This window comes from Homalodisca vitripennis, chromosome 4, assembly GCF_021130785.1.
Source record: "Homalodisca vitripennis isolate AUS2020 chromosome 4, UT_GWSS_2.1, whole genome shotgun sequence".
In the NCBI taxonomy this organism is placed as follows: Eukaryota; Metazoa; Arthropoda; class Insecta; order Hemiptera; family Cicadellidae; genus Homalodisca; species Homalodisca vitripennis.
The window spans coordinates 103,748,442-103,776,186 of NC_060210.1; the positions used below are offsets into that span (position 1 = coordinate 103,748,442).

The following is a 27,745-nucleotide window of genomic DNA, read 5'->3' on the forward strand; positions in this document are numbered from 1 at the left end:
TCTTATTGAGAGGCTCTTCCATCAAGATAAAGTCTGAGGTCAAGTGCCTGGGCTTCATCCTTGATAGGGTTCTTAACTTGTGAACTGCATACTCCATCTGGAAAAGATCGTCGCCAGAGGGAAATGGTCTATGATGCAATGCAGACATGTGATAGGTGGGTCTTGGGGACTTAAACCAAGGCTTTTGTACTGGCTTTATGTCTCCGTGGTTAGACCTACATTAATGTTTGGGGCCATCATCTGGTGGCCAAGATGGCGGTAGCTAGTTTGGCTAGCATTTAAAGGATGGCTTGTCTTACTATCTCATTGGGACCTTTCCAAGTGTGCCAGGTGCAGCTCTAGACTGCTGTCTCAACCTCTCCCCCCTGGATATTGTCATTTGGGCTATGGCCAGGAGGGATGCCTATTGTCTTCAGCAGGCAAGGCTTTGGTCAACTCGAGTTGAACAGGAAGCATTGCAAAATTAGCATTCTGGTTCAGGGGAATGCTCTGCACACGTTCTCTGGTCAGATGTCTCAAAGATTTTCCTTTGACAAACACTTCAGGATTGTTATAACTTCTAGGGAGGCTAGGTCTGAGGGAAAGAAACTTTTCCACCAGTGGAGTTTGAATGGGTACAGATGGCTTTAAAACAAAAAATGGCACAGGTGCTAGAATTAGATGAGTGACAACATGTGGACAGCCATTATGGAGTGTGCTCGTGAGAATCTTCATGTGCGGTATAGGAGTAAGTTGATTAGCATTTTCACAGATAGCCAGAGAGCATTAAATGCATTGGACTTTTGTGTGTTCAAATCCAAACTTGTCTGGGGTTGTTATCAAGCCATTTCTTCCCTTTGAAGAATCAACAATATGACTCTTTGTTGGGTTCCAGGTCATGAAGGGGTCTCGGGGAACGAAAGTGCTGATGCCCTTGCCAAATTGGGCTCAGCGTCCCATCATGACGGGACCTCAACCGTTCTGTGGCATTTCTATGTGTGAATCCTTTGGGAATGTCTCGAAGTAGGTTCACACTGAACATAACAGTGTAGGCTGCATCTGGGTCTGAGAATGAGCAGAATGATTCTACAGTTGCCTTCCCCTAGGATGGCGTCTAACCCTTTCTCACTAAGTAGATCGGTATCTTTTCAGGTTCCGTATAGGTGTGATTACGGGATATGGTCACCCGAGGAAGCATCTTCACAGAGTTGGTATACTTCAGGAGAATCTGCTCTGTAGAATGTGTAACGAGCAGGAGGAAACTGCTGAACACCAGCTTTATGACTGCTTCCCATTTCTTCCCTTTGAAGAATCAACAATATGACTCTTTGTTGGGTTCCAGGTCATGAAGGGGTCTCGGGGAACGAAAGTGCTGATGCCCTTGCCAAATTGGGCTCAGCGTCCCATCATGACAGGACCTCAACCGTTCTGTGGCATTTCTATGTGTGAATCCTTTGGGAATGTCTCGAAGTAGGTTCACACTGAACATAACAGTGTAGGCTGCATCTGGGTCTGAGAATGAGCAGAATGATTCTACAGTTGCCTTCCCCTAGGATGGCGTCTAACCCTTTCTCACTAAGTAGATCGGTATCTTTTCAGGTTCCGTATAGGTGTGATTACGGGATATGGTCACCCGAGGAAGCATCTTCACAGAGTTGGTATACTTCAGGAGAATCTGCTCTGTAGAATGTGTAACGAGCAGGAGGAAACTGCTGAACACCTGCTTTATGACTGCTTCCCAAAAGCAAGGGAATGGTAAGCCACCTGTGGCAGTTTGGACAAAGGTGGTTAATTTACCCAGGGGGACCTGATCGGTTATTTTCAGCAATTTGTAGAACTGGTCAGCCTCTTCGTGTGATTCCGGGTTACACAAAAGGCCTTGAGGCATAAGTGCATAGCAATAGGCTGCCCCATAAAAGAAGAAGAGTATAATATTTGGAACATATTTGTACCAGGATCAGTCCGGAAACCTAATTAAAAGTTTAACTGAAAATTAAGTCAATAATTATTTTGATGGTGTCAGCATGCTAACATGAATCATATGTTTTCTACGAAATTTAAGAATATAAGAAACTTTTGTATCAATTGTACAATTACCTGAGAAAGATGGCACTGATAAAAAGTTCTACGGTCACAAGTAGAATTTGATCCTGTGCTACCTCTAAATAAGATAAGTTCGACTTATTTGACCGCTCGGCCACTGGCACTCCCCAAGCTATAGATACTAGACAAGACCATCCCTTAGATACTTGCCAGGACAAAAATCGTGACCTTAACCTCCGTTTACAGCCACCAGACAACGGCCCCAAACTTTAATGCAGGTGTAATCAAAGAGAAATCAAGCCGATACAGAAGCCTCAGCTTGAATCCCAAAGATCCGTTTATCATGTTTGCATTGTTTGCACCAAACACCATTTCCGAAGGTAACTCAGAATGGGTCACTCGTATCGATGTATGAGTGGGGAGGGGCATTGCTGTGATGAAAGCATCAATTAGCTAATCACCACAGTTCTGGGCGTTTCATATGCACATCCTCTTTCAATAAAAGTGCTGGTTAATATAGCCAGAACAAACAATTCCCAATGCACAATTCCGTGATCATAAAAAGACAATGATTTTCATCTTCATATACGACAACTTGGTTGGTTTGCTTATTTTAATCTGGGAGAGTCGGGAGTCTTTCAATCAGAGTCCCTAAACCACTTTAAACTATTTGGATACCATAGCAGAATTTTGAAGCAAGGACTACAATTTCAAATCCACTTTGTTCTCTTAAATTTGTAAGTGGAACAAAATAACAGTAAGGGGAAAACAACACTATGCTCAAACATTAACAGATGTTTCATGAAGGTCTCTACCAACCCATCTAATGAGAGAAATCTATATTATGCTGCTATCCCTCATCATGTTGAATGTAACATGGGATCTCGATAAGAGGTAGCCCATAACCTCTAATCTTGCTCATCCTGAATATCCTGTCATCCAGTAAAGCTATGTGAAGTTGTTTAGTCACAAATAAATCTGATAGGTGGTCAGGAATCTTAGAGGGCTGGAAAAATTTCACTTCTGTTGATCTGTCTGTCTGTCCGAACTATACCTTGAAAACAAACTGACCTATAGACTTGAAAATTTACATGAAGATTTATTTATAAATAGGAAATACTGAATTTGATGATGGTGCATGTCAACTCTATCAAATTTGGTTGAGCATTAGCTGTGCATGTCATTCAATCCATAAGATTTCGTTGAGCATTAGCTAATATTTTTACATTGGTAGTATGGGTAACTGCGATAGCAATCCAAACTACCCTAGCACATAAATTATCTTTTGGTGATTTGGTGTTTGAACTTTTTATTACTTAAACACTGTTATGAAATATGTTACATGTTATGAGAATATAATATGCTAGATGGTTTTGTTACCATTAAAGCAAATCTGGCCAGTAGTAGAGGCCCACCAAAACTTTTCAGCCATCATTATCTATCATAAAAAAATATTTAAGATATAAACAAATATATAAATTCCTATAGATGACATATTTGTACAACTATACAAATTAAGAGATATACAGCGGACTTGCGGCAATGCACATTCAGAAACATATAAAATACGAATTGTTAGCAAAATATTAAACTTTTTTAATACAGTAATAATTTTATTATTTATTATATTTTCTTACACAAAGTACGACAATAACACTATTGAGCAATCAGTAATTTGCATACTCCCAAATACTAGTTGTGAAATTGTGACTTTCCAAGCGTATTTGATTCCAATAAGAATTGGGGTAACTTATCGAGTATCGAAATCAACGCAACCCTTATACAACATTTAGATCAAATATAATTATTTCTTAAAGTTCAACCAGTTTTAGAATATGCCAAATGAAATTCATAGCAATGCAATTACTACGTAGATACAGTACAGAGTAGCCACTTAAGACCTCTTTTCAAATTCCCGGTTTTAGCCCGGCAGAAAATTTCCATTTCTCTAGTCTATTTTCAAACCGAAGAAACAAACTATAATGCTGTATTTAACCCTTACGCAAAGTGCAACGGTGACGGTTTATCGTCACTAGCAGTATTTAAAAGAAATGCCAAAAAGCTGCGATGCTCTAGCAAATTTCGTCACTAGTGATATGCGAGATATTCGGTGTGACCTATTTTAAGCTCCTTAGTTATCTCTGTGTCTTTCGATGTGTCGACATAACATCGTGTATATCTGATAACTTTCTTTTCTGTTATGTTTGGAAAATACATGTATCCAATTCGGAAAAAATAGAGATAACAAATAAATTACCATCACAGCTCTACTGTGGGGCAGACAGAGTTCAGTATTGCGGGTCACAGGAGGACGAACTTTTGGTATGAGACAATGCAGTACACAAGATCGCTTCAGTACAATCAACAAAGGTACTTTCATGTGAACCCTATTTAATTTATTTATTTGGGGAGGGAGGGGGCAAGCCTAAGAATACCACGCTACTTCAAAGGAATTTGCAGAGATTCAAGGAAATGAATATGTTTAAAATTACAAATCATAACCTCTACCTTCTCTTTTTAAATAATAGAAATGTTAGATAATAAAATGAGCTTCCAGAATGTATTCAATTTACATAAAAGTGTATGGATATACTTCCATTTATAGAGAATCGCCTGTTTTCCACTGAGCAGCTAACATCCATGCATATAACCAGCAGACATGATGGCGTTGACAAATATAGACATAGAAGTATGAACATTGATTTAAATATTATTTATAAATCAGTTATTTTGTTACTATATGTTTATAAATAGTTTTTATACACAGTACACTACAAAAACACGGTTCTGTTCACCAATTGGAGTTAGCGTACTGCCGATCGTTTTTGTCCATGAATAGACAGCAGACTCTTGACAATGCGCCAAAATACATATGAAAAATACTAATTATAGCTAACACGGTTCACCAATCAGAGTTAGCGTACTGCCAATAGTTTTTGTCCATGAATATGCAACGCTCCCTTCTCGATGTTACTTGTTGTAGCTAACACACTACTTTCTTCTCCAAAAAGTATTTTATTAGGCTTGGTAAAAATCCAACTGACATTCTGGTGTACCCAAAAACCGGGTTGCATTTCTTATTAAACTGTCAAAAATTATATTATACAACAAACCAAACTGTTAAGTCTGTTTATAGAGTGTACACTGTAAATTTTAGGTCTGTGCTATCTATCTAACACACGTTTTTTTTAAATACCATTTTCACTCAAGGACAAGATTTGGACAACTTTGTCTGGGACCCCCACTTTAACGACTGAATAATACTTAAAAACAAAAAACCTGTTTGTATCGTGGTCACTACCGCTCAGCTGCTAGTTTGGTGCTAAACTCCGGGATGATCGGTCAACCAATTTTAATTGTCCACTGCATTATTACATGTTTTTTAGGAGGGGGGAGGCTTGAGCCGCCAATGGAATAACTAACCAAGATAAACTCATGTGATGTAAAATACAATTTTTCCAGATTAATCAGTTCTTGATTCAAGGAACTGTCAAATTAGGTCTTAATTTTATAAGCTCTTGGAGATGAAAAAATTAATTTTTTTTTTTAATTTTCCCGGTTCTCATGAAGATTTCTGGCTTATTCCCTGTTTTTCCCGGTCCGTTAAAATTCCCTGTTTAATACCGGTTGGGTGGCCACCCTGTACTGAATATAAATAATGACAAAATAATTATGTTTGTACAAGTATTACTAAAAAATTAAGTTTAAATAATTATTACCAATTCTAAAGTAAAAGTAAAAGTAACATAATAAAAACCTTGGTTATAAAAATAGCTGAATTGGACCCAACTTTTAATTCATAAACATTCACCTCCATTTACTTGTCTAACCTTTCAAAAACTTAAGTGGTGAATATTTTTTGGGATTGGTGCAGTATTTTAACACAAAAGCAGGAAGGGTAGATGGACTAGTTTACATTATTGACAGTGTTGGAGACTTCTTCTGGCACAAGTTCGCAGGCCAACTCCAAAGTCTTTCGTGCACTGTTGGATCGTTCCAGGAAGTAACCATTGGCTGTTTCGTTTGACTGGGCGGGTGGTGACCATGCTGTATTGTAGCTGTTGGACACATATGGCCTTTGCTGGAACACCATTTAATTGTGAACAAGACTCCATTGAATTTAGTTAGACTAGTTAGACTCCAGTCATTAACGTTCTGGATTTTTAAATGATTTTAAGAGAGTTAAGGCTATGACTTACCCTTTCCAGCTCATCTTGCAGCCACTCAACAGACAGAGTCCATTTGCGGCGGAAGTCAGGCATGGAGGTGAGAATACTATGGGCTGTTGTGCACTTGGTGAATAGCGTCACCAGACATTTTATGCACTGGTACGCTCGCTTCTGATAGTGATTCTTGGCTCGCTGGATGATGTCAAATAGTCCATCTCGCTCGTCAACCATACCTATCATGTTATTAAACAATATTTAATTATACACCTAATATAAAACTGGGTAATTTAATAGTAATAAGAAACATATAACAATAATGATTTGGATAAAGACAAAATTGATTCAATGACCTGTTATTTAACTCACAGTGCAACCACACTACAAATGCAGACTTAACACTTTCACTGCAGAGGATGCACAATACCACTATTCTGGCTGTCCTAATGTTTGTACATGACCCCAGTCGGAGTAAAGATGTTAAATAAGTTAAAAAATCTAATAATTTTTTCAAAATTACTTTTATATGATTTTTGTTATTCCTTCCAATATTGTAGACGATGTATCATTATCTTATTAGGAATACAGGGTCTGTAAGGGTAAGGTGTCAGGGCTTTCAATGTTAAACTTGTTAGCACCCATGTCCAGAATGCCAGAGTATGTATTGTTGTAAGCAATATGGGAATTTTGTTCCATGGACCTCTCCAAGGTCTTCAGTATGATTCAGGTCCTCAATCTTCCAGAGGGAACAGACTTGACTAATGCAGCTCTTAACACTGTAGAAAACTGGTGTGATGGTGTGGGTCTTAACTGTTACTGTTTATTGGGTTTTTAGTCATGAGAGAACAAATGTGCTGATACTTTTTGTAACCGTCTTACTTGACGTGACTTCAACCGTTCTGTGGAAACTTAGGTGTGAATTCTCTAGTGGTGTCTCGAAGTGCCAGAAGTCACTTCACTCAGAAGTGCTGTCACTAAACATGTGAAATGAATATTACATCCAGGTCTATGATTGAATATGCTACTCCTACAGCAGGAGTCATCTCCCAGAGTAGCATCTGAATAGATCAGTATTTTTCAGGATAATAGAATCTGTAGATTATGTCTGGACATGGGCGTTAAATTTCTCCAGGTGGACCTGTTTACTTTTTTTCCGTTGGTTTGTAGTAATGGCCTTCATAGGCAAGTCTAGAGTACAGAATGTTGTTTAATCCTTAATGTTCTGAAGAAGAAAATTTGGACTCTGTGCAATTGGCGTACATTTAGATTTTTTTTCTTAAATTCTGTTACTGCCAAAGTTGTACCATGTGGGCACGTCATACGGTTATATTCGCATGCCGTACCTCTCATCGCAAGACACAATGTTGATAAAAGAATAACACTGGTTTTTTATTGATTTTTCACATGATACGCAATCCAATTTGCTTTCCGACAATCATAAATCAATACATTTACGCATTCTTACACATTCACAGGATTTTCATGAATTACACATTAAACTAAAATAAGACAATAGAATAGAAATTCCTACTGCTACGTTTAGGATGGTACTGACATATCCGTATGCTGCGCCTAAGGGCATTTGTATGCGTTTTTGATGCATACTGAGCATATCTTTAATATGGGACAATTCCTGCAACTCAATGACCACAAATAAGGGTATATAAGTGTTGGTAGTTCTTATGAGGCTAAAACCAAGTGGCCAGTAGTGCAGCAGCCTCTATTTATCCCTTAAACTGTTTAAATCAATTTATTTCAAAGAAGTGGATTTACAACCCAATAAAATGGTAGGAGTAAAATAAAAAAAACTAACCAAACTACAATTATTACAATCTGATGTTTCATGTAAAAATTTATACTTTATTATATTGTTTAAATAGTGTTTAATTAAAAAATGGATAGTTGCAAGTGATATCTGACCTTTAAGAGCATTGTGTATCCTATGTGTCTGCCAAGAGTCCTCCATGAAGAGCATGCCTAGGAGGAGGTCAATATAGTGGCGCAATTCGTGGCAGTACGCATACGCAATCTGCCACAGCAATTCACTGAGACACGTGCGAGACAAGTGTGGATTCTCCCAGCAGCAGAACTGGAGCAGCTTCATCCCCTCTTCCATCAGCTGAGCATCCTCTATCACCTTCTTCACATAGCTGTCACACATACAAACATTGTTCATTCCTTGCACACCAAGAAACTGCATCAAACTGTTTGAATTGGAAATAGTTGGGACATTTGTGCACCTTTTTGAGTAAAACATTAAAAAATAAAGACAATATGTTGGGCCACTTTACCTGACATGTTAGTGTTACATTAATATATATATATATATATATATATATATATTCCGAGGCTTCGCAAGAAATTTTGTAAACTTTGCACATGTATGAGTACTTCTGGATCGAGTAAATTATATTTTCGATGCTACTTTTGAGTTTGCACCTGATACTTAGAAAAAGAAACACTTAGTTTAAGATCAAAAAGAGGAATTGTCCTGTTCACTGATGGGTGTGCATATAAAACCCCTTGTTGCAAAGAGTAACAGCTATTGGTCACCATCAACTGACATCATCTCATTTTATTGGTGAATGTATGCAACATGTAGAACAAAAGAGAGTATCTGAATAAAAAGGACATATTGTGGCCAGAATATGACACAAGTAGGGATATTTTCCAATGAAATTCTAAAAAAAACCATTTTGGTGTGAGAAATGTTTTAAAGAAATTGACAAGTATAGCTCAATGTTATGGCACATACACTTCAGTAAAATAAAACATGTAATAAATAAAGTGAAACTTACAGATAATATTACTTTTTATAATATTAAATAACACATCCTAGTAGTATAAATGTGAAAAATGTTTTAAAGAAATTGACAAGTATAGCTCAATGTTATGGGACATACACTTCAGTAAAATAAAACATGTAATAAATAAAGTGAAACTTACAGATAATATTACTTTTTATAATATTAAATAACACATCCTAGTAGTATAAATGTGAGTTTGTTTGCTTGTTACACTTTCACATGTTAACTATTTAATCGATTGTTCCGAAATTTTACATGGTTTCTGGTTAACATATAAGCCTTTAATATTCCAAAACCCCTCCAGGCTACGCCTTACTGGTTCCTAAAGTTGGATTATAGCAAACAAATACTATTAATGGAAAGAGCCTGCCTGTTTAATGTAACCAACTGTTCTGTGTAAATATTGTTTCATGACAGCATAATAGTGTGTTTATTTAATTAACCATTATTTTCAATGATTTACATTTACAGTGTGAAAGCATAGAGGAAGCTTGATAGTAACAATTCTTAATTAAACCTTTTCCACAATCACTGTTATGCAGAGATTAAGAAAATATCCAGACGAAAAAAATTAAGTTTTAGTAAAAAATATACTTTTAACTGCAAATTTTAGCAAATATTAAGAATGCAGTGCTTGGTCAGCTGTGTGTGTGTGTGTGTGTGTGTGCGCGTGCGTGTGTGTGGGTGTGCACGTGCGTGCGTGTGTGTGTGTGTTTTTATTGAGAAACAAAAAAAAATTAACTATGAAACAAACAGTACTAAGACCAGAGTAAATTATTACAAGGGCCATAAAAATAGACTTTTTAACAAATTTTCTTAACTGTGGCAAACAAGGCATAATTAGGAGTCACTCTTAAGGTTTGTTGGTGCCTTTTATAATGCAGACGTAACAGCAAGTTTCAATCTGCTATGTGATAGTACATAATGCTCTGTCGCTTAGTATGAGTAATAAACTTTGTATGTCTGAAATTGATTTGATAATTGTCACCAAAGTAGTAAAGGAGCTTATAACAAACAGCAAACTTCACATTCCATAAACCAGAGTTTATTATGTTTGACCAGAAATAGTTGGCGGTACGGAAACATTTAAGCCTTTACTTAATACTGACTTCCATAGGGCATAAGCTGGGAGTGATCTTTCAGATCAGATGTTATTATAATATTTGTCATAACATTATGTTTTTTGGTTGAAAATCTTCAGATATAACCAACTAAAAAGATTGGAAGTTTTAAAATGTCTAAATTTTTTAAATTATTGTTACCGTTAGAAAATGAAAAGTTAGTTTTTAACATTTGTGTGACAAAAACAGGAAATAATTTGAATGTGAAACTACTTTATTTTATTTGGAATTTATAGAGAACAATGACATACATCATACTCACTGTCAGTATCACTGATCCTGTCAGATTAGGAATATTATCCTACCTTGTTTTCTACTAACTTTTCTAGTAGTGGTGGGGGACATGAATGTGATGTTTATTCTGTCCTACAAATAGTGAAACAGCAAATTTTGGCAGTTTAAATTGTTGAATCTTGTCAATTTATTCTTGAATCCGAACTCATTTTAAGGATTCAGTGAATTTGAGTTTTGGCTTTGACACATCACTTAAGATCACTCTATTTAAGAGATACAAATCCCTTAACTCCCCCCTCCCCCATTTTCCAATCCTTATTCTTGTTGCTATGAAGAAGAAAAAAGTGCTTTATTTAAACGATTACAAATAAGGTAACATGATAATCATCTGATAATATTTGCACTATAAAACAATGGTATTAAACCGTCTGTTTGGTTGGTCGCTACATTTAAATATATATATACACTTTCCACATTTATTCTGCTTTAGAAACAAACAATATCTAAAAGCACAAAAAATCAGCTTTACAATTTGTATTATTTAAACTTAAAAAGAAATAAAAATAACAGCAATGTAATTTGTTGCTATAATTAGTTCAGTTGTTATATTTGTATCTCCTGTTGCGTAAAATACAAAATCAATATATATATATATATGCAAATTTAGAGACCTTTTTTTTAGACACGTATATTTTCCACGTAGTTATATAATGTTATGTAAGAAAGAAAATAAATAAATTTCATAGAAACTAAAAATTAAATTTATTGACGAGCTCCCACCTATACTTCCAAGCTAATTTCACGTATTTCCCTAAACTTTGCCAATCCATTCCGTTTAAATAGCAGTCATATTCATGTTTTGATAATGTACATTTTCCGAGATAATATTTTCTAATATGCGATAAAATCGGGCAGACCACAACATAGTGAAACACGTTCTCATTTTCAAGCATGTTGCACAATGAACAAGATGAGTTTCCTTCCTGCAACCATGGCTTGTAATTGAGGTCAACAAGTTCGGCTCTGGCCTTTATTGCCAAAAATATAATACTGATATCTGTGTTATCAGTGAGGAACGACCTGTCGCCAAGGTCGACATTGAGGGTCAGGAACTGTGAGTGGTACAGAGAGGTCCTCGCTCTGCCTACACAGTCAGCGCGCCACGCGGTTCGCAACCCCTCCACCACGCTCCTCAGCTGATCCGCCACTCTCTCCCTCTCCTCTATCCTTAGGTCTAGAGTGATACCACACTTGCGGCCCAACTTTACCCATTCCCGGTACCAATAAATGCGTTTATTGATTATTTCCTTCGCGAGAATTACAGGTAGCCGATCTTGAGGTAATGAAAAAAGTTTAGAAATATAATCAAGATTATAGTTTAATGTATAAAAGAGCAACTTTTCAAATTTTGTTTCTAAATATAAAACATAACTTGGCGTATTAGTAGGGAGAGAGAATAATTTTTTAATGAAATATTTTTGAACCGACTCAACCTTCTCGTTTTCAAAGCATCCCCACACCTGAGCGCCATAACACAAAATAGACCGTATTATTGTATTGTAACACATGTATTTACCACCCAATGAAACTTTGTTATTTTTTAATAATTCCCCCCAAATTGAACTGATTGCAAATTTTGCCGATTTTGATTTTTCTTCAAAATGTAATTTCCAGGATAAAGTTGTATTAAGACTAATTCCCAAATATTTATACTCATTCACCACCTCCACCCTTTTACCTTTGTATAACCATTTGTCATTGGCTCCCAGTTTACCCCCTTTCCTAAAAACAACTTTTGATTTATTCAAATTTACCTGTAAATTCCATTTTTCGAAATAAGTTTCCAATTTGCTGATCATGTGCTGGAGGCCCGCGGCTGTAGCTGCTATCAGTACAATATCGTCCGCGAACATCAACACATTAACTCGCTTGCCTCCAAAGCTGCATCCTCCTCCCAAAACATCCGGTAAATCGTTAATAAAAAGAGAAAATAGTAACGGACTCAAAATGCAGCCCTGTCAGAGGCCCATCTGTGTGGCAAAACTACGGGTCAGCCCCTCCCTGCACCACACACTAGCAGACGTGCCATTGTTCAGGTGTTTTATAATCTGTAACATCCGCGTCGATACTCCCAAACACGATAACTTGTATATTAACGCACAATAGTTGCGATAAAATCAAACGCAGAGGTAAGTCCAAAAAAAAAAAAAACTATTTTCCTGAATCCATCGATAAACTTAAACTTATCATACATGTTAAATTAAATATGTTGTCGATTGTGGAATAACCCTTTATAAAACCAGCTTGAAATTCGGTAATAATCTTTTTTTCCTCAATCCAATTATATAACCTGTTATTCAACATACCAGTAAACAATTTAGCAATACAATCAATAAACGAGAGACCACAGTAATTTGTTGCCACATTTGGGCTTTCTTTTTTATGTAACGGGTAAACTATTGATTTTTTTAAACTTTCTGGTATAATGCCATCTTTATAAATTTTGTCATAAATTGTTAGTAAAGTGGTAAGTAAGGAATTGGAGCATTTTTTAAAAATTCATAGAGAACTCTGTTAAAGCCTGGGGCTTTACCAGACTTCGCTTTAAGTAATACAGTTTTTAATTCAATTTCAGAGAATTCCGCGTCCAAATAATAATCTGCTACTGCCGGCTCCACATAGCTGACACCACTGGCTAGTAGTGGAGGGTTCAATAGATTTTCGAAAATCTATTGAAAATCTTGTTGCTATGAAAATATATTGGTAAATGGATACTTTACTTATAACAACTAATGAATTTGCTGAAACTACTGACCTAGATCTGTTGAACAAGATGTCTGCTGCCTGTTGCTGTATGGGCATGATGTAATCTGGACACATGGGGTCCTTGAAGGGATTTGGCAGGGGAGGCACGTTCTGTAATTACAATAACATTTAACTAATTCTTCACTATATTTACACCTAAATTTAGTGTTGAGACCAAACTTAAATTGTCAATAAGCATTAACTCTTTTAGTGTAGAGTATCGTAAGCTACAGTCTGAACTAGTGCCAAAAGTGAGAGTTGCTCACATCAACACCACACATTTTTATTGTATGTCTTCTCTCTTTATTTCTCCACTTATTCGGTTGAAAACCAAATATTTTTCTATTTTTTTACTCTTACTCTGCTTGTTACAGATGGGTTTTGTCAATTGCATTTTTGTTACATTTATTTTATTTTGACAAAAGTAGTCTGAGCCACTGATTGACTAGGCAATTACGAATTGTGTGAATGTGTTGAAATGTTTTATTATTATATTCTGCAAATGAAATAATTTATTTTACCTATAATATACACAATGATTTAAGACAAATTTGATCAACAAATAGCACACTGTAAATAAATCTGAAGCACGGTTTTTTAATATGTCACTAGAGGTTAAGTTGGAAATCATGTTGTCAAATATGGTTTTTAAATATATTGAAACCCGAGTTGTTGAATTGACTATATTGTAATAAACTAGCCATACACACTATGTATATTTCAGAGCATAGTGGTAAAACATTTCTAGCTTAGGAGCATCATCACTGGAAAATTTTGCAAAATTATCGCAAGTATATTAATTTGGTGTCAAGCAAAAAAATGTAATGATTTTGTTTTATTATTCTAAGAATGAATATTTTTTTGTAAACAAGTAAATTAAATTTAGACATTTTTCTGCTCTTTTCTGATTAGAACAACATTTTTAAGCATTTTAAAAATGATTAAATTATTTCAGTTGAAAGTCACATTCTGTTTCAAATTGATTTTTAATGTTTACCAGTTTAAAAAATAGTGGTAATGATTTTGCTCTATTATCTAAAATGAATATTTTTTGTAAAAAAAGTATGTGAACTCTAGTTTTGAAATTTGTCTGCTCTTTACTTACTAGAGGGAAATTCTTATTTTTAATTTATAGGTACATTATTTTAGTTGAAAGACAGAATGTTTGCTTCAAATTATTTTGTAAGGTTTGTCAGTAACAAAATTGGTATATTATACAGAGTGGAGCATGGTAATTTGCTGATTTAGAAATGAAACAAAAAAATTATGAACCTTAGAAAAAATTATTTTTTATTTTAATTATATTGAACAGTAAGGGAATTTTTAAATTACATGGTTTTAAATAATGTATCTGGCAAATGTCGACCTTCGGCATCCACACACTGCTGCATAGGTTTTCTGAAGTTTTCATTAACTCTAACAAGCATGTCGACTGGTATTCTGCCAATTTCAGCCTCAATATTGTTCCTTAGGTCTTCCAAGGTGTTGGGACGGTTGATATACACCTTCGACTTCAGGTAACCCCAAAGGAAAAAATCGCATGGGGCTAAGTCTGGTAAGCGTGCCGGCCAGTTCACATCACCCCTCAAAGAGATAAGCCGTCCAGGAAACATTTGCCTCAAACAATTGATGGTAACCCTCGCTGTGTGTGCAGTGGCACCATCCTGTTGGAACCAGGTATCCTCTAATTGCATTGCCTCAAGAGCCGACTAAAAAAAATCCTGTATCATAGTCAAGTACCGTTCAGAGTTCAAAGTTATGGCACGACGGTTATCCTGAAAAAAGTAAGGGCCAATGATGCCTACTCGTGATATGGCGCACCACACAGTGACGCGGTCCGAATGCAGAGGTCTCTGGTGGATTTCTCTGGGGTTTGTTTCACTCCAGTAGCGCATGTTTTGCTTGTTGACACACCCACTGAGGTGAAAATGTGCCTCATCAGAAAAGAACACAATTGTGTCACGCGGTATAGTTGCAAGCATGTCTTCACAAGAAATACGCCGTGTCAAATAGTCCCATGCTGACAATTGATGGACCACGCACATTTTATACGGGTGAAATAATGAAGAATAGTTCATTTTATACGTTCATCATGAAGAATCCAGTGGAGAGAACGTCTTGAAATGCCAAGAGCAAGTGATTGCTTCCGAGCAGAGCGTTTTGGAGATTGCAGAACTGCTGCTCTAACTCTATCGATGTTTTCCGGTGTTGTAATCCTTCTCTGAGGTCCCCTTCGTACACGTGACACATTTCCTGCTGTTCTGAATGCAGTTACCCAATTTACAATTGATGGCCGACCAGGAACACGTCCGCGTGGGGGAACAGCGAATCGTAAACGAAAAGCATGCTGCACTGCAATGATCGAGTGGGCATTTGAAAAATACGCTTCAACACAAAACGACCTCTCCTCTCGTGTCCACTGCATGATGGCAACTGGAACGCGGAGGAATACAAATCTCCAGTCAGCCACTATAAGCCACGCCCACTCTCCCCCCTCTTCGACCAACAGTGCCACCACAGCCTGCAGTGCAAAAAAGCAAATTACCGCGCTCCGCCCTGTATTTTAAATAAAGCTATAATTATTTGTTACATTACTATGAAAACTGGAAGAAGATAGTAAGAAAGTTGAAGTACAGTACAAGTACAACCTCATTTATCCAGAATTGGTTTAAAAGAGTGGAAGGAATCCAATTTGATCAAGAATAAACTAATTTTTAAATAAATTTCCAGCATCATTTGCAATTTTTCATTAACACATACTCTTGTTCACAATAATGAGTAATAGTGATGTGTCAAAGCCAAATCTCAAATCGACTAAATCTTTGACAGAGACTTGGATTCAAGATCAATTGGCAGCATTCAACAATCAAAACTGAAGAGATTTGCTGCATCATTATAGGCTAATTGACAGTGTGCAAATTGTAAAATACACAAACAGGGTTTTAATGTACTTTATATACAAAAACTCATAGAAATGTAATTAAGAAATTATTATAGTTTTGTAAATAATTTGCTTATACATGCATCACTGCGAGTCCACTTTATATATTCGCAAAAGGCAGCTAATTGGCAGAACGTGTATTACCAGTAGTTACATAATGGTTTTTCATACTTTGCGTATCATAAGACATAGATAGTTAATCAAATTATGAAATTATAATACTTTGGAGGAATATATAACTTGCAGTTTATAATTTCTATCATGCAATGTCATACGTTTGCTGCGGCTATGCACGGTCATCAGGTGCTCGATGGGAAATAAACAGGCAACCACTAATTTTTATTTAGTTCACAATTTGTGTTAGTTGTATAAATATTTTGTCTATAAAATATATGTATGTTTACAACTTTTTACAATGGCTAGGCATGGTTTGAATTTTTACGAGCATTTTGTTTAAAATCACTTAAGTTATACAAATACAGTATAAGTCCTTTTTCAGCAAATATTCTGAAAGCTCTTATTATAATCTATCAAGTTAAATTAGAAGGTAAGGGATACAACTCAGATCTTAAAAATATAGCTATTTCTCTGAACTTCAGCAATTGCCTTTGAAATATAGTGGTATTCTTGGATTACTTTTTGTGTTATGGGTGGTCTCCAAAGGTTTACAATTTTAGTTTTCTCTGACCAGTAGACACTCTGTATAATCTGTTGAGTTTTCTTGTATTTTTGTTTTTTCCCCGAATTACTTACAGTTCCAATTAATCCGGATAAACAAGGTTGTACTGTACAGCAAAATGTTCCTTAAAATGACACATACCAAAAACAATCCATAAAAAACCATACAATTATGTTTAAATAAAGGAAAATACCGTCTGTGATGACTGCATCCTAGTGGAGACATCACAGCAACGAATTAACAGAGAAACAACCATGTGCAGTTTCGTCAGCTCTGGATACTGGTACTTGATGTTCGGTCCTGGCCCTTCATCCAATGCAACCAACATGAATGTCGCTGGCACATTTAGCTACAAATTAAAGAAACTTTTATTACAAACTACTACTAATAAATACACAGCCTTACTATGTAAATATTCATATTATGCAACTCAAGGGTATAATATGTTGCTCTGAAACATTGTTATTGCCCATTAATTTTCATCTTAAATGGCAAAGACATTTACTTTACAATATACTGATGATATTACACATATCCCTAAATGCAATTATTATATTTAAACAATGTCAAACTACTAAATATATATACAAATATTAAGATAATATTCTAAACTACATTTAATTGAAAGAAGAGCCCTTCTTATTAGAAAATCAATTGTAGTAAAAGAAACTTACAATGTCTGATAACTTTAAATTTAATCCACGAGGACTTTCAAAACCGAAGATGCCATTGTCAGATGTGAATTTAAACAATTTGAAACATTATAAATATTCTTACAATTCGTGTAAGTCGCTCATGTAAGTCTATTTGCAGGTGATTTGGCGATATTATAACTCATTGAGTATTTTTCGATTTATTATGAAAGAAGGAAAGTATTAAGAACTTATAATGAAATTTTTTTTGGTTCCCGATAAGGAAAACTCGTCCAAAAATAGTGGTCTGCAATAATACTGAAGTACAAATATGATGATTCTGAAATAATATTGTGATTGTGTAACAATGCAAACTAATTTTGATTGAAATCTTCTGTTGTATCATGTCTTCCTACTGCAAAATGTCTTTTGGTTAAGCTTCTTAACCAGACCAAGCTAAATACTGAACACTCCTATTTTAAACCATATACCTTGAGTAACTGTGTCCGTTCGCTGATGCCAAGGCATGCGTATGTGTGGAAGAGAGTGAAATAGTGAGGTAGGTGCCTGCCATGTTCCGACACTTCCTTGTGTAACAGTGACAATACCGCCATCAAGAGGTGATCACTCATTGTCGCTTTTCGGTCCAGCAATATCGCTAAGACACCAAATAAAAATGGGAGTTTTAAAATGTTTTTACCTTAAAAACACATAGTTTATAACTTCTAATATTATTTTTCTGGTTTTTTTTTAAAGAAACCAAAAAACATTTGCTATAAAATATGAGATCTAGAATACAATTAATTTTCTTGACTCAATTAACATATTGAAAATTGAGAGATAAAAATGCACATATCCTAAAACATAATGTAGAAATAATATTACTTGGAGCATTGAGCATTGGAGGGGGGCATGGGCCGTCTTGTAGTGAGAAGTGGGCCAGGAACACGATAATCTTCATGAAAGCTGACCTCACTTCCGCACTAGGACAACTTAGCAGGTACTCACAGAACCTAGAAAACAAATATCAACTGAGCATCATACAAAAAAAAATAAATCAGCAATAAATAACTTTACATGTTTTTTCCAGTTGATATTTTCCGTTAACGATTCACAACTTACCAAATAATTGTAACAAATCATATTTGAATTTTCGATAAAAAATTGCTTGCAGTCTGAGAATTTAGAAGCTAGGTTATCAAAAAATTGTTATGTAAGTGATGAGTTTTTAAACGGACTAATGGAAATTCTGTAATTTGGAATATTTAGTACAAATAAAGATAAAATAACTTAAATATAAATAACTATTTATTGTTATGCCTATTTTCAATGATGAATCACAAACAGGGGGTTTAACAATTTCAGATGAAGGAGAAATATTTGTTTAGTGGCAACCCACTAAAATTTTAATGTAATGGAAAAAAGCAGGTACCACTGACCTATAATTATAATTTTTCTTTCTGCAATCAATAAATAATAACAAAAGGAGTAGACTTGTTGACCACTATAAATAAGAATAATTCAATTTTTCAAGGATTAAGTTTTCTCACTTACCTGTGAGGGTGTTTGAAGAGAACGTTGTGAGCGAACCACGATCTAACAGACTTGAAGGAGCGAAGATGGTAGCTAAGTGCATCGTACCAATCTGCTGCGTTCCCCCTCAGCGTCTTTTTGGTATGAAAACCCGTGTGGAACAGGAACTTGCTGGCCAGTTGCACACTCAGCATTGACAACTCTTCAGCCTCGGAACTCTGTATACAATAATTTTACATCACTGAGAATTTTTCAGTCTTGAGGAAAATGTTCACAGCTACTCAAGGAACCAGTGCCAGTGAAAATGGTTAGAAGCCATTGTCAAAACACATGCACTCTAACTGACCCCTCACCACTGGGATTCTAATTTACTTAACTGTTTTGTGAACCTGATAAGTGCTGTAATTTTTAATAGAACCAGACTAAACTTGGTACAAACATAGTATTTGCACATGGCTTAGACTAGTTTGTTAGGCAGTCTTAACCAATATAAAAAATGTAAAATGGTGACATTTGTGTTAATATTTTAACCGGATCATTTCATAATATGCCAGCATGCGCACCTGTGACAAATTGCAGAATATTTACAATATTATACGCATGAGTTTCACTTTTGCCAAAGACGGCTAGGTACAATATGAATAATAAGATAAACATTTTTGTGTGTAATCAAGACACTGTCAAGAGTATCCTTGTATTTTGAACCCATTTTGATTATTACACTGTTGTAAAAATAAAATTTTACTAAAATTATAGCATACAAGTTTTAAATCCTGTAAATAATGCTATTAATTTAAATCCAAAAGCATTAAAATTAGATGAGTAGTTTTTTAAAATAAAAAAATATATGCTAAAGGGTAAAATATTTTTTACCAAACCAAACTCCAAGAAGTTAAGCCATCAATTTTCATACTAATTAGTTCCTCACAGACCAAAATATTAAAATTACTATTGCTAGGTCATACATAAAAAAGTGACCTATTCCTGTCCCCCAATACCCTTAAGATTTCAATATTGCATTCAAAAGTTTTATAAGTATATAGGAACATTGAATCTTTATAAGTGAATGTGTTTCCATAACTCTTAACGATTTTAGTCTAGTAAAGTTTAAAGATAAAGGAGTTTTTCAATTGGAAAAAGTTATGGGTATATTAATTTGACAACATTGAGAGTCATCATTGTACATCAGTGTTGTGTAAATTACACATCATAAGCTAATAATGCATCTTTAGTTTTACATTTTGAGATGACAACCATATGTGAAATTTACCTTTCTGCCAACTAAGCCAGAATGGTATTTTAGATTGAGAAGGTTAAACTTTTGATAAGAGCCTGACTCTTGAGTCCTTATTTCATCAGCCAAGTTCTTTCTGATCTTCATCTTTATCAATCATACAACAGGTGCTAGTCATCAGTTGAATAACTTTGTGTATCATTTAAGTAATGTAACATTTCCTCATTTCTTTTATTTTATCCATTGTATAATAATAAAAAAAACACTACGATTTACACTACCATAAACTAAATTTGTGCAACACAGAGCAATAAAATACTGACATCTATATGAACTAAATATGTTTATGTATGAAGGCTATTATGTTGTAATTTACAAGTGTTAAAAGGGGTTAAAAATTGCACCAATTGTAACACATTTACTACTGGACAGACCCGGATCGTTCGTGATTAGAGCATAATGGACTTATGGAAAGAGAACTACTAAACTGACTTACGTTTGTGGGAAACATGATAAATTAGGTTTCTAAAATACAGTGAGCTTTAATTTATTTTAAATTTATTACTGAGTAACCCACCAGATAATGTAATTAGACATCAGCAATTACATTTAAAAATGATTATCAAATATTATACTCAAAACACATCGTTTTCTGTACACTTTTAGAATAATTATTTTTAAAATAACCTCATGAACAGAACTATAGTGTAGAGAAAAGGTACTTACAAACTTGTCGGCATTGTGTTGCCTGCTTGTTGGGGGGATGTTGCACGATGCCAGCTTACGGATAAACTGAAAGTACTCTACAGAGAATTGATTTCTGTTGTGCATGAACTTTATGTTCTGCCGTCGTACACTGCGTTCTATCGCTGCTGGCATCTTCATTACACCCAGTTTGGTGTCCGCTGCAACAATTAATAATATTTCATATTTTGTATCACTTTGATAATGTTATTATTAAAAATAATAACCATTGCAAACCGAAAAAATCGTTAACAAATATTGTGAATGAGTTTAAAACTGATTTTTTTTGTAGGAAGTAACTTCATTATTTTAGCACCTGAGCCATTATTTTACTTCAAACCCATTGTATAGTTATTCTTTCTGGAAAATATCAAATTTCTACATAGTCAAGGTCATTTCATTTTGTTATATATCAGACACCAAACTAGTGAACAAAAGTAGTCACTTAGGAAAACGTCGAAAGCAAGTTACGAAGGCATAATGATTGCTGAAGGGTAGAAGTAGTGGTGTTATCAGAGTGGCAATGTCACAGTTAACGTCCTATGCCATTATAAGTTCTATAATCAAATGCACAAAATGCCCACCGCAATCAACTCTTCTGCCAACTGTGATGTACCTATCACCATTAGATGCTGAAACTACAGGACTCAAGGGAGGAAGAATTTTTGTTGGTGAGAATCTTTTCCTTTTTACTATCGAATTTGTTAAAGAGAGCCAAGCTTAAAGCCAGAGGACTTGACTATCAATTTGTCTGGTACAGAAATGGATTGGTTCGAGTAAAGAAGGCCCCGGATAGCAGAGTTATATTGATCGAAAAAGAGGATGACTTGGAACTAATTAAATAAGACGTAAAGTAGCAAAGCTTAGGGCAAAGAGAAAATTGTTTGTGAATGGTTGATTTTGTAGCAAATAGTGATAGTGTACCTAGTAGTAGTTTTAATGATATAGAAACACTAATAGGATATAGTAAATTAAATAATTTTACTGAGGGTATATCTATTTTGCATTTAAAATATTGCATCCCTGAAAAAGCATTGGAATGAATTTTTAATTGTTTTTCAGGAGTGCATTGAATTTCTGGATGTAATTGTTTTACAGAGATAAATTTAAAGGAAAATCTGAAAGAATTGTTTAACCTCAATGATTTTGACACTTTTTTTAATATAAGAGAAAGGGGGAAGGGGGGAGGAATTTGTATTTTTTGTAAGGAAAATTCATATGGTTAGCCAGTGCAGAAATCTTAAAAACACTACTTTTGAAGGAATGATGTTGAATGTAACTTTTAAGATGGTAAACAGTATGTCTGTGTGTATCTTAGCTGTGTACAGACCACCTAAAACTAATATTAAGGATTTCTTAGGGGAAATTGAATAATACTATTGTAAGTATGAAAACAAGTATAAGTGTGACAATTGGTGATTTTTAATTTGAATATTAAAGAATAATTACTGTAATAATGTAAATGCATATAAGAACTTGATGGCTGCCAATGGATTTTTGTCATGCATAGACCAGTTCACAAGAGAGGAGATAAGACAAGATAGGGTGGTCCAGTCCCTAATTGATCATAATCTATCTCAGGGCAGATAAGATAAGAGCCAGGTCTGCAATTGTGAAATTAAAGATATCTGACCATTACCCTTGCCTGCTCAACATGCAGACTTCTGTTACTAGGAATAAGCAAGTAAATATGTCTGTATGTCAAATTAAAAAATTAGATGAAAAAATCGTTTATTCAAATTTTTCTCAGGTTGACTGAGATGGGTAACGGATGATAGTATGTCATCAGATGAGGCATATTTGCATTTGGATGATATAATAAATTCAATTTATAAGAGAGCAACCATTTGGAAAACAGATAAATTCAAAAAACCAAAAAAGCCTTGGATGACATGGGCTATAGTTAAGATGATAAAAACCCGTGATAGACTTTTCAAGCAACTTCAAAATAAGCCAGAAAATAAAGACATTCAGAAAGAATACAAAATATTAAGGAATAAAATAAATAAAAACATTGTTTGGGCAAAAAGGAAATTTCATAAAAGAAAATTTAGAAAAAAAATAAAAAGGATATCAAAAGAACATGGGACGAAATTAATGAAATTTTGGGAAGAAAGAGAAAGATGAATATTGATGATACAATACATAGATACATGTTGAATAAAGTAGGTACATTAGAGAACATATGTGAGAAATTTGGAACGATTTACACAAAAGATATAAGCAGCATAACACATAAATGTAATACAAAAGACTTATCAGATGCAGAGAAATGTATTAATTAATAACCCTGTTATGTCATGCAATACATCATTGTATATACCATACTCAATGCAAAACAAATTGAAAATATTTTGGGAAGAATGAAGAAGAAAAGTCCTGGCATAGATGGAATCAGAATGATGGATTTAAAGAGATTCTCTGTAAGTCTCTCAGAGCCACTATCAGTTATAATAAACAAGTCAATATCAGAAGGCAAAGTCCCAAATAAACTTAAAATAGCAATTGTTTAGACCTATATACAAGTCTGGATGTCACACAACATACCAGAACTATCGGTCCCATTTCAATACTCTCTGCGGTAGATAAAGTTATGGAGCATTACATAGCAAATGGTTTGAATAAATATTTAAAGGATAACAGGATAATTGATGATTGCCAGTATGGATTTCAACGAAATAAAAGTACAGAAACCTTGTTAAAAGATTTTTCTAATTATGTAAACAGGGAAATTGGTAGTGGAAAACAAATATTGGTTACCTTTATAGATTTTTCTAAAGCATTTGATACACTTCAGTTCAATAAAATAGTTGAATCTCTGAGAGCAGTGGGAATAAGAGGGAAATTTCTTGATTGGTTTGAAGATTACCTAAATAATAGAAAATTGATAGTTAAAATTTGGAAGTTGTTTTTTCACAGGAGCATGACATAACATCAGGGGTGCCTCAGGGAAGTATTTTGGGACCACTTTTGTATATAATTTATGTAAATAGTGTAGCAAGTATAATGAAAAAGTGTAAAATTTTATATATGTACGCTGATGACACAATTTTGGTAACTTCTCATAAAAACATAACAGAGGCAAAGGAAAACATGCAAATGGATTTTAATAGTCTCATATGCTGGTGCCATGACAATGGGTTAATTATAAATGCCGCTAAATCAAATTAATGCATATACACTCACCATCATTTGAATGTAAAAATTGTTGAAATTAAACATCATGATTATAATTGTTTACATGCTAAAAACATATATTGTTGATAATTGTCAGTGTAGTATTTTAGAAAATGTTAAAGTTTTTTAAATATTTAGGTGGTACTGGTTGATCACAATTTCAAGTGGGATAGGCATATAGAAAGTGTCTGTCAAAAGGTCAGAGTCTACTCTTGTAAACTATACTACTTAAAGCAATATCTGCCCTGTAAAAACACTGTTAACAATATATGATGCACTGTGTGAAATCTGTTGTAAGATATGGGCTCAGAGCTTGGGGCAATGCATCCAACTATCATTTAAAAAGTATAGAAAGCATACAAAGACAGACACTTAAATGTATTATGCCAAATAATTTGAAAGTTTTACCAGATGCTGAATGTTTTTCCAAAACTTAAATAGATTACAAGTAGACAAATTGTTTAAATTTTTAATAATTAATGATTATTTAAGAGTTGACACTTATAAAATAAAGAAACACACATCCTTACTCGGTCAGAAAAAACTATCTTGTTGTACCTAAATTCAGTAACAAATATGGAAGTAGAACTCTGGAAGTTTATGTGCCTACAGTTTTTAACATGCTTCCAAGCAATGTTAAAAATGCTAAGAGCTGTAAATTGTTTAAAGTTGCATTAAAAGAGTTGTTATGGAAAAATGAAATTTAATATTACTGGTTCTTGTTGTGTTTGTTGATTGTTGATGGTTTTTGTTACAATTGTTGTTATAAATGTTATTGAAAATAATTTTCAAATACAATTAGGGTAACTTATATATATTTATTTATTTGTTGTTATTTGAATGATTTTATCTGAGCTTTAAACATGTTTTTGGGAATATTGTTATGAGTTAAATTATGCATATTTTATATTTGTTTCTTCTGTTTGTTGTTTTTGTTATTGTTATCCTTGAATATTTTATTTATTGTTGTTAGGATTAAGTTATTTTTTATAAATGTTAATTAATTATAGTGACTGCATTATTGGTGAGGTGTTTACTCTTGTATTAAAACTGCATGGACTTGACCACAAATTAATTTAAAAGCATAAAATAAGTAATTAGTATATTTAGTGAAATGCAGACAAACCCAATAGGGTTTTTGCATTTAAGTATAAAATGATTTGTAATTGTTGTCATTTCAGAGAATAAATAAATAAAAAAAAAAAAAAAAAAAAAAGATCTCTTTTGGTAAAGAAAATACAACTGGTGGAAATTTATCATTAATTGTGTTCCTTTTATGTAGGAGACATTATGAGCTATAAACTTACTCTAGTTAAGAATGGTGCCAACAATTTTGTGAAGATGAATGGAAAGCACAACAAACTATTTACAACAAAAAGCAAATTGGCCGATCATCAGTGGTTACTGACCTTGATGAACAAATTAATTGTTTCCTATATATCTGATACCATGATGAAGGTCGTTTAACTACCTAGTCACTGATAATGAACATGGGTTTCCTATGTCAAAGTCAAACAAAAAAGACAATCAATGGAGTGGGGCCTCACCTTATAGCTGTGAAAACCATGACTGGTAACGAGTATAGGAGGCAAAATTTTATTCAAAAGGCACCTAGAATGACAAGAGTTAAAATGCAAATGGTAACTGTGTTGAAAAATAGTTTAAGAGTTACTCTTTCAAATGAATATAATACAAAGCTGTATAGTTACGTTTAATGTTACATTTATTACAGGAGCTTACTTTCCAAACAATCCTCATTAGGGACGGCTGCAAAGATTGGATTTTTTAGGATGTAAAAATATATGTAATCAAATGGCCACCTGGTCACTGCAACCAGCCCGGCCTGGCTTTTTTGTATAGTCGAATTACATGCAATTAAATGGCCACCCACATGTTGCAACTGACCTGGCCCAGGCAGCATTGGCACAGTCAATCTGAGAACCAACCGAAGCCGGTAGGGTGATGGTGGGAGAGGGATTGGGGAGGTATATTTTCCTCCTCTACCTTGCTTGAGATGTTTTGCCACCAAATTAACTTATTACCTCGAAGTACAGTGTATTTGCTGTTTTGAATAGTAGTATTTCTAATGGGTATATTACAACGAAAAACTTATAGAAACCATGCTTAAATGGAATATTCATATAATCCAGGACATTGGATTTATCACGACTCAGCAATAAAGAAAAATGACTATTTCAGTTCAACCTACTTGGATAAACACTAGAATGTGAAAGTTTAAGATTAAAAGTTTCTAAGGACAGCGTGTTAGGATGAATGTGTTGACTTAAATATAATAACAAGCAGAATTTGGTAACTAACTACACTCTAAAACGCTGTAATTGTTTTCACAAAGATAGTCTCATGTTTTAGAGAAAATAAAGTTTTCTGTCAGAGAGTGTACCATCAATATGGTCATGATTATGAGCCAATATAAACAGTGATTCAACAATTAATTATGGTTAGGGCTTTCACAGGACTGTCAACAAAGACTTTAAAAAAATAGCTGGGTTATGAGTTTTAAAAACGAATACACTACTCCAAAAATCCAGTTGTAACAATATTGTCAATTTTTGCTGTACGGTTTATTCCTGTTAAAATGGCATAAGCTGTTTTTGTTTCCTTAGCATAAATAAAGCAAAACTTTAAAATGTAACCGTGTTAGTTAAGATGTTTATAAATAGTTACGATTTTGATGTACAACTCGAACTTATGACACCATTTGAAATTTACTTCTTACTCTTTGTGAACCATCTATCGCCTACATGTAATGAAAAACGAAGTTCAAAATGTAGAAACGAGTTAATATTCTGTTGATACTAGAGACCTACTTGAGACCGACTGATTATAAAAAGATAAACCTATAACTTAAATTACATATTACTAAGTTCATTTAAAAGCAAATAATAAATAACCGATCGATAGAGTTTCAATCTTAAAGCTTTGAGAAATTCACTTAAATTTCGGTCATTTAGAGACTTGAAGATCAAACACTGCCATTTACAAATCTGAGTAGTGACTTAAATGGTTACACAAGCACTGTGTGGCCCTGCAAGCTGAGAAGACAACCACCTGAGTCTCCATCTGAACTGAGCGAGAGATAAGTTTTGGCCACATTAGTGGTTCCATGATCGCAAAGGGTTAAAATCTCTAATGAATTATTCTGCAATAGAAATGGCTTTTGTTTGACGCTGCTACCAGTTTTTTTTTTTTTTTTCAAGATAAAAATTTGAATAAATTTGTTTTGAAGGGTAAGAAAATTGTTCCACCATAAAAATAACATTACTGTTGCATGTTAGTAATTAAATGCAATGTAACAATAATTACTTAATAAAATCAAACATAAAACCTTGCCTGTTGGCAGCCATCATTTTGTGAAATACGCTTTTGAATATGTTCTCAGTGTGTATGCAAACAAACATTCCTACAAATTGACTGACCTATACTCATATAGTGGCTGTAAAAATATTAAACATTCCTGTGACATAGAGTACAAAACTGTATTGCTTTATCACATTGGTTAAAAAAATATTAAAACATTTCAAAACTTTCCTATCACACTGTATAAATGAGTATGATTAGCAAAGCTGTGGGTTATTACTGACAAAAATGAAAAGTCAAACATAACCTCTACAGTTTTCTCTGTATACTTC

At 34.2% G+C, this 27,745-nt stretch overlaps 1 protein-coding gene across 5 annotated transcripts in view; it reads right to left on the reverse strand.

Annotated features, from left to right (window-relative positions):
* Positions 1-27,745, reverse strand: part of LOC124359859 (probable ubiquitin carboxyl-terminal hydrolase FAF-X) — a 151,008-nt gene that overhangs the window by 6,176 nt on the left and 117,087 nt on the right. For all 5 annotated transcript variants that reach the window (XM_046812956.1, XM_046812954.1, XM_046812955.1 and 2 more), the window contains exons 38-46: positions 20,901-21,079; positions 18,962-19,158; positions 18,293-18,420; positions 17,899-18,065; positions 16,969-17,124; positions 13,166-13,266; positions 8,109-8,338; positions 6,222-6,424; positions 5,939-6,103 (exon numbers count right to left, since the gene is read on the reverse strand). In XM_046812956.1, coding sequence (XP_046668912.1) covers positions 5,939-6,103; positions 6,222-6,424; positions 8,109-8,338; positions 13,166-13,266; positions 16,969-17,124; positions 17,899-18,065; positions 18,293-18,420; positions 18,962-19,158; positions 20,901-21,079 — 1,526 coding nt within the window. The remainder of the gene's footprint in view (positions 1-5,938; positions 6,104-6,221; positions 6,425-8,108; positions 8,339-13,165; positions 13,267-16,968; positions 17,125-17,898; positions 18,066-18,292; positions 18,421-18,961; positions 19,159-20,900; positions 21,080-27,745) is intronic.